The sequence below is a fragment of the Oncorhynchus kisutch genome, linkage group LG11 (genome assembly GCF_002021735.2).
Source record: "Oncorhynchus kisutch isolate 150728-3 linkage group LG11, Okis_V2, whole genome shotgun sequence".
Classification (NCBI taxonomy): Eukaryota; Metazoa; Chordata; class Actinopteri; order Salmoniformes; family Salmonidae; genus Oncorhynchus; species Oncorhynchus kisutch.
The window spans coordinates 37,331,740-37,340,097 of record NC_034184.2 but is presented as its reverse complement, the minus strand read 5'-3'; the positions used below and the strand labels follow the sequence as shown (position 1 = coordinate 37,340,097).

Genomic DNA, 8,358 nt, shown 5'->3' with positions numbered 1-8,358 from the left:
GTAGGTCAGGCTCATAGAATGGCTTGAACAGACATGTTCTATACATCTAACGGTGACAATATCATTTGCCATTAGTATATGTCGAACAATGAGAAATGTAGCTGGTTGGGTTTGTCTGTAGGGTCTTGCCACCAGCGCTCTCTACTCCCATATACTCTCTCTTACACACAACACACACACACACATACGCACAAGAAAGTACACATTGTCTTTTCCTTTTGACCATATTTTAATACAGTAAAAAATTTATCCATACACTTACTATACAAATCATAAGAATTGATACAAGTTACAAAACATACTTATGTATGGAACCTTTACACATCCAAAGACAAGTCAGTCACAAGGGTGGACGCAGACAGAGAGAGAGAGAGAGAGAGAGATGCATCTATCCCTGAAACAGACCACTATACATTGTATATGGAAGTAAAACATTTGAAGAGTTTCCAGCATTCCATAGACTGGATTTACGGTTAGTTCCTCTCCTCATTCCTGTTTCTCGTGCCAATCCTCCGTCCCCTCCCAAATTAGAATTAGGCATTTTAACTTTTCCTCATTGGCACATTATTTCAGTATGCCAATGCCAACCAACTGTATGGCTAGAGATAAGGAGAGACAGAATGAGAGAGAACAAGAAAGAAAGAGAGTTGGATTCAGGCCATCCACTCAGCCTCCTTTAATTCTCGCAATTGCGGAAGTAGTGGTAGATGAAGAGTAGGAAGAGAAAGAGCGTGAGAGAGAGAAATCCCCAAAAAACAGATATGCACTGTATACAAAGACGAGATACTCTATTGTGTATGGGTTTATGGGTGAGGGAAAGAGTGAGTAAATCTGTCTGTATGAATAATAAGTTGTGTATAGGCTTTACTATAAATGCTTATTTGTATCTACATACACTCAACAGTTATGCATTTTCTTTTCCCAATAAAAAAAAAACAGGCATATCACCATCCTGGATTCGGATCCAATTAAAGTCTTGCACGTCCCCAAAAGATTGGTCCAGGATTCAGGACCCAAGTGCCACGTACTGTTGTCACCCGTTACTGTGAATCATGTGAAATGTGTGCCATTCAAAAAAAGAGCTATGTCAAGCTGCCGTCAAGTTATTTGCGTGTTTATAAGAATACCGGTACACTGAAATGGTCACGTTCTGTCCTTGTGAAAGCAAATCCTACCTTTTCGCTAGCACCCATCAGGTAACCACATTCATACCCGAAAACACCCTTTAACACAAACACTGGTAAGTACACACACATCCCTAATGGCACACAATCAACCAGTAAAAGATGAATAGAAAAATAGGCACTTCAGATAGTAGTACACAAATTGCCTAGCACACACACACACTACAGTCTCGACACACTGATAGCTACAGTGTTAATACTTGAGCCCATATTATCAATCACATTACAGTATACCTGAAAAGCTCATATGAGCCTGTGCGTCTGACTAGCTTGGCTGCTCGGAAAGCTACAGAAGGCTTTGTGTAGGAAGATGGGATTCCGACAGCCAAAGTTTCACCGTCATCGCCAGGCTCAGCAGTCAACAGAAAGATCAGCTCAGGAAGTAACAGAGCTATTTCATATAGGAAGACAGATTGTCAAAGGTGCAAGGTTCCACACAGCAGCCGCCCTTTCAAGCAGTTGTTCATATCCTATCAGATTATTTGCTTCATACTTCCAACCGATCAGGCTGCTTGTTGTATGCTAAGCCCTACATGTGATCTGCTTGGCTATAGAAGGTTCTGTACAATTAGTGGATTACCAAGTGCAGTCAATCTACACAAAAGGAAGAATGACATTGTGACAAGAGAGAAAACATTGCAAGAGTAGTTTAACGTTAAGGATTGTGCTGCATACTAAACTTAGCTACTACAACTTAGCTACGACTTTTGAGTTCATAAAAACATGGCATTGGCCAGTATTGCTACAATAACCCCCCCAACCACCCACCAATCCATCAAGACACACATACACCACATCTTCCCTAAACTATTCTCCCTACAGTGGAACAGTCTCAAGGTACTTGCCCCTGTCCCCCCTACCCCTCTCCATCACCCCCTCCTGGAGGGTTTTGGTGGAGACGGTATAGCCCTTGGTTCCCTTCCCATCTCCTCCCCCACCCCCCCCTCCCACTGAGTCCTTCTTTGTAAGTGGACTACAAGCCCTATGGGGGTCTCCTCCTCTCCTCTCCCTCTCTGGGGTGGGTTCTGCCACCCTGCCTCCTGGCCCTGCCTCAGCTCCTCTCCTCCTGGCCGGGGGCCCCCAGAGGAAGGTGTTGGCCGGCTGGTAGTGCTGGCGGGCGTACCGGAGCAGGCTGCGGCGGTGGGAGCGGAGGCGGATGGTGTAGACGTAATACTCTAGGGTGCTGTGCAGCATGTTGGGCAGGGTGCCCCGGCACAGAGCCTCGTCCAGCAGCAGACGCACCAGGGGAGCCTTGAAGGCCTCAAAGCCCAGCTCGCCCAGAGACTTGAGGATGCGTGTGATCCGCAGATAGTTATGCTGGGACCTGGGGAGAGAGGGAGAGATAGGTTACTCATCACCAAACCACCTTCGCTATAGACCCAGAGAGAAATTGTGTGAGTGTGTGTAAGTACACCTGTGTTTCCCACTCACTCATTGAGGTGCTGAAAGCGTTCTTGCCAGTTGGAAGCTCGGGCGACATTCCCACTTTTATCCAGGAGTTTGATCCCGTAAAAATCCAGCATGAGTGTGTATGCCAGCAGAAATCGCCGCTTGGCCTCCCGAGTGCTTTGGAATTCCTATGGGACACAGCAAAGATCAGCCGGAAGTATAAGTAGATCCCCCAATATTCAAAATTCCTGTACAACATGATGGCATACTGACATTTTCAGATCAGTCAAACCACATGGTTAAGTCTTGTTATTGTCTTTACCTTGATCTCCTCCTGAGTGAGTTCTTGAGCATAGAAGTTGAGCCCTTGCTCCCTCAGAGGGAAAAGCCTGCAATAAAGACAGAGAGAGAAGACTGTCAAAGAGTGAGGTTAACTCTCTTCCCTTGACTTTTCTATGCAAGTCTCCCTGTCCTCTCTTGTCTGTCTTTATTCTCTTGCTCTTCCCTACTGTCCTCTTTTCCTCTATACGCGCATCTCTCTCCCACTGCTGTCTCTTATTACAGTGGCTTGCGAAAGTATTCCCCACCTTGGCATTTTTCCTATTTTGTTGCCTTCCAACCTGGAAATCAAAATGTATTTGTTGGGGGGTTTGTATCATTTGCTTTATACAACATGCCTACCACTTTGAAGATGCAAAATATTTTTATTGTGAGACAAACAAGAAATAAGACAAAAAAAACAGAAAACTTGGGAGTGCATGACTATTAGCTCCCCCAAACTCAATACTATGTAGAGCCACCTTTTGCTTCAATTACAGAGGCAAGTCTCTTGGGGTATTTCTCTATAAGCTTGGCACATATAGCCATCCGGATTTTTGCCCATTCTTCAACGCACAACTGCTCTAGCTCCGTTAAATTGGATGGGTTCCGCTGGTGTAAAGCAATCTTTAAGTCATACCACAGATTCTCAATTCGATTGAGATCTGGGCTTTGACTAGGCCACTCCAATACATTTAAATGTTTCCCCTTAAACCACTCGAGTGTTGCTTTAGCAGTATGCTTAGGGTCATTGTCGTGCCGGAAGGGGAACCTCTGTCCCAGTCTCAAATCTCTGGAAAACTGAAACAGGTTTCCCTCAAGAATTTCCCGGTATTTAGCACCATCCATCATTCCTTCAATTCTGGCCAGTTTCCCAGTCCCTGTCGATGAAAAACATCCCCAGAGCATGATGCTGCCACCACCATGCTTCACAATGGGGATGCTGATCTCTGGGTGATGAGAGGTGTTGGGTTTGTGCCAGACATAGCATTTTCCTTGATTGCCAAAAAGCTACATTTTGTCTCATCTGACCAAAGTACCTTCTTCCATATGTTTGGGGCTTCTCCCACATGCCTTTTGGCGAATATCTAACACGTTTGCTTCTTTTTTCTTTAAACAATGCTGTTTTTCTGTAAAGCCCATCACTGTGGAGTGTAAGCCTTGAAGTGGTCCTATGGACAGATACTCCAATCTCCGCTTTGGAGTTTTACAGCTCATTCAGGGTTATCTTTGGTCTCTTTGTTGCCTCTCTGATTAATGCCCTCCGTGCCTGGTCCGTGAGTTTTGGCGGGCGGCCCTCTCTTTGCAGGTTTGTTGTGGTGCCATATTCTTTCAATGTTTAAATAATGGATTTAATGGTGCTCCATGGGATGTTCAAAGTTTCTGATATTTTTTTATAACCCAACCCTGATCTGTACTTCTCCAGAACTTTGTCCCTGACCTGTTTGAAGAGCTTCTTGGTCTTCATGGTTCCACTTGCTTGGTGGTGTTGCAGACTCTGGGGCCTTTCAGAACAGGTTTATATATACTGAGATCATGTGACAGATCATGTGACACTTAAATAAAGTCCACCTGTGTGCAATCTAACTAATTATGTGACTTCTGGAGGTAATTGGTTGCACCAGGTCTTACTTAGGAGCTTCATAGCAAAGGGGTGAATACATATGCACAAACCACTTCTCTGTTTTTAATGTTTTATAATTTTTTTAATCAAGTTATTTTTTTCATTCCACTTCACCAATTTGGACTATTATGTGTATGTCCATTACATGAAATAAAAATAAAAATCCATTTAAATTACAGGTTGTAATGCAGCAAAATAGGAAAAACGCCTAGGGGGATGAATACTTTTGCAAGGCACTGTAAGTAAATTCAATGAGCAACAGCCACTCGTCTGCACACGCTCACTGCTGCTTAGACACCCACTAATTGATATTATGCTAATGAACTGCTCTGTCAGAATAGAGAGTATGAGAGAAAGTGAGAGATAATAAGGTTGGCGCTGCAGGGAGTAAGTGAGATTGGCAGGATATGTGAATCCCAGTGGTGTGACTATGTTTTTTTCTCCTGGTGTTATGTAGGTCTCTAAGTTATGTAGGTCTGTGTCAGAGAAAGCATTGGCTGTACTTTGCTGTTCTCTTTTCTGCTTTCTGCTCCTGCAAAAAAAGGTTGAGATAGATTTCTATGTCCAAACATACATATGTTACAGACCTGGGTTCAAATTCTATTTGAAATCATTTCAAATACTTAATCTGTGATTGATTGGTTCTAAAACTCAAATCGTATTTGAACCCAGGTCTGATACGTAGTCACAGGTGTGCATCACACACGCACATGCACACACACACACACACACACACACACACACACACACACACACACACACACACACACACACACACACACACACACACACACACACACACACACACACACACACACACACACACACACACTAACACACACATCCATAGTACCTCAAAGGGCCTCTTACCACTGTATGTAGGTGTGATTGTGCTCCAGCTTGTCATAATTTCCTCTCCATTTGGTCAGGATCTCCTCAATGAAGATACCTAGAGAGGGATTCAGGTCAATCACATAAATAATACAGGAAAACACGCCTGCCCTGTTTGGGGTCAGCATAAAATGTGTGTGTGTGTGTGTGCAGGCTAGTGTTTGAACAATAGATCAGCTCTTAATCCTCTGGACTACTCTGTTCAAACATGACCCAAGGCCAATCAAAACTCTCTAAGCCATGAGCCAGTAACACTCTGCTGTGTGTCCGACGGGTGTATGTTGCTGTTTGTCACTGTGTGTTACTGTGTGTGTGTGTGCTGACCGTCTGGTATTAGAGGGATCTTGTTCAGGTAGAAGCGGAGGTTGCGGTAGTCATTAGGTAGCCGGGGCGCCTTGTAGTTCTAGGGAGGGAGAGGATGAGGAGGGAGAGTCAGGAAAAATCAGGCTAGTGTGTATATGTGTGTGTGTGTGTGTGTGTGTGTGTGTGTGTGTGTGTGTGTGTGTGTGTGTGTGTGTGTGTGTGTGTGTGTGTGTGTGTGTGTGTGTGTGTGTGTGTGTGTGTGTGTGTGTGCACCGTACTGGATAGCTGTGGCGATATTTGTAAAGATCCTTTGCAGCATAAAAACTCCTCTTCATCTTGGTGCTGGATTTAGAGTCAGAGGGCTATGATAGAAAGAGAATAAGAGAGAGAGAGGAAATAAAATAGTGAATGAATACTGACTGAAATAGATAGCAACAATGATATCAACCGTGTGACACACAAACCCATAACAGCATAGCAGATGTCTGGCTTGAGTGGGTTCGTAACTGAACTGGAATTAACTATTTTTGGTGTAGGTAGAATAATAATCTGCCAATTTCTTCTCCATGAAAGCAATTCTAACTTCATGCAGGCTTCCAATGCACTCACAGTCAGGATAACATGAAGGAAAATGCACCATATAAAAGCATATCAAGGTATTATAAAGGCATTTGACTCATTACAAACACATATAGTTGTTTATCTCTTTTATACTTGTGAACATGGATGCATCCCATCAAAGTTGTAGGGTTGTTGCCTATTGTCATTTTTCAGAAAACAAATTGAGAAAAAAAATAGTAAGCCTAAAGGCCTAGACCTGAAAACAGCCAGGATTTGGGGATACTGTGTCATTTCCCCCAAATCAAACGATGGAAGATGGGCTCCCTTATTTGGCCCTATTATATTTTATGTATTTAGAAAATTAGGTCACTTTTATCAGGTCACTGTCTCACTTGCGCGCAACACTAACCTACTCTCCCTCCGCGTGTTCATGCAGGACATTGAGGACACGAAACGAGGACATAAAACAAGACAGCGATGTACAACATTTTGGTTAAAACTGAACGATATTGAATTACGCGCTATAAGATTGCCACTTTTGGCAATGCATAAGACCACATCAATTGGATACCTGGCAATGACATTGAACGTAGCGTAGACATGGCAACAACATATGCGTTGAGGACATATACATTGGGACATAGGCCTCAACTAGGCTACTAGCCTACATACAATCCTGATTTTGGTTTCCCGACATTATAGTCTGGGATGTTGACATCTTCAGCGAGCCAGCTATGCAGCTGTGCCATTTCCATTTTCTAATTTAGCTCATTGCAGTCTACTCTTCTTCCTATTGTGTGTGTGTGTGGTTGCTTTTCTGTGTGCCAGTTGGTTGGTAGCCTATTTACCTTCGGGGACATGTTCGCCTGTTCGCCGCATCTCCCTGTCTCAAATCGGCTGACACACTCCGATATCCCGCTGTCCTCATCACCCGGCTGCTCTTCGCTTTCCGAGTCTGACTCCCATGTCGAGTCGCATTCCTCCACAGTTCTCGGCTCCTTGTAGCGCAAACTGCCCATCAGATTTCCCATTTACCCGCCTACACCGAGTCGCGCCGTCCTCTGTGTCCTTCTAGCCTACATATTTTGCCGTGCAGTCGGCCTGCTGCGCCACGGTTAGTGTGTGGCGTTTAAATGGCAGGCTGAGGAAAATTCCGATCCAGACTTGCTAGTACATCGTGAACACACCCCTAAATGCGCGGCGCGTGCCGAGGAAAGTGGTCACAGCATCAGGACCAAAGATGACCACGTGCTCCGCGACACTGGGACAGTGGTTAACCAGTGTCACATCTGAGATCCTCAATGTCAGATGGAGAACACGTACTCATTCTCCCTTTCGGTCAATAGCTAGGTTTCTATTCAATTGGCGACAGATTTTCAAGCTAATACTCTAGAATCCGCATAGGGAAATATGCGCATTTTCCTACCAGTGGTGTGTTTACACCAACTTGACTTTTTGCGGAAAAAATCTGTGCGTGACGTAATGTACACACAATGTACGTGTTCGCTTTAGTTCTCATGTGCAAATCTACAAATCTAAAGTTCAATATGTTTCCATTGCATTTTGAACTCTACAGATAGCTTTGTCAGAAACACTTTTGCGTTAAACAACAAATGTACCTACTCTGGTCTTGGCACCTGCGCTCTAGCCAACATTTAGCAGACACAGTGGCGGTAGGCTGTGCAGGTATAGTCTACATGATGAGATTATTATGGATAAAAGCACAATATTTTTATTTGTCAAACGGCAGTCAAGCAGAATAATAGCCTCTATATTTATTGGAAAGGTGCACCAAGATCACAGGGCACTTTCACCACCCTGTGAAGTTCATCATCAATTATTTAATCTATAGCCTAATAAACCTCATGGTTTCCGGGTCATAGTGGGAGGACCACACACCATATCATCGCGTGACTCCAAGTTTACTTTGATATGATGCTTTTTATATAAATATTTGCGCATAAAGGCATTTCCACCCATTTCTCGTCTCATACACTTTACCAACACAAAATGATCACACCATGTCAAATGAACAAATTATCTGCCAGCATTTATACAATTTTACTGAAACGTCCTGTTTCCATTACA

General features: G+C 43.8%; 1 protein-coding gene across 1 annotated transcript; it reads right to left on the bottom strand.

The window, feature by feature from the left end:
• Nucleotides 1-210: 210 nt before the first annotated feature.
• On the bottom strand, nucleotides 211-7,684 carry LOC109898851 (opioid growth factor receptor-like protein 1). Its single transcript, XM_031835712.1, has 7 exons — nucleotides 7,119-7,684; nucleotides 5,988-6,071; nucleotides 5,731-5,809; nucleotides 5,386-5,464; nucleotides 2,896-2,962; nucleotides 2,616-2,761; nucleotides 211-2,508 (listed from the first exon to the last, which is right to left on the bottom strand). The coding sequence occupies exons 1-7, from the start codon at nucleotides 7,299-7,301 to the stop codon at nucleotides 2,001-2,003; spliced, it is 1,146 nt and encodes a 381-aa protein (XP_031691572.1). The 5' UTR covers nucleotides 7,302-7,684; the 3' UTR covers nucleotides 211-2,000.
• Between the last annotated feature and the right edge of the window lie 674 nt (nucleotides 7,685-8,358).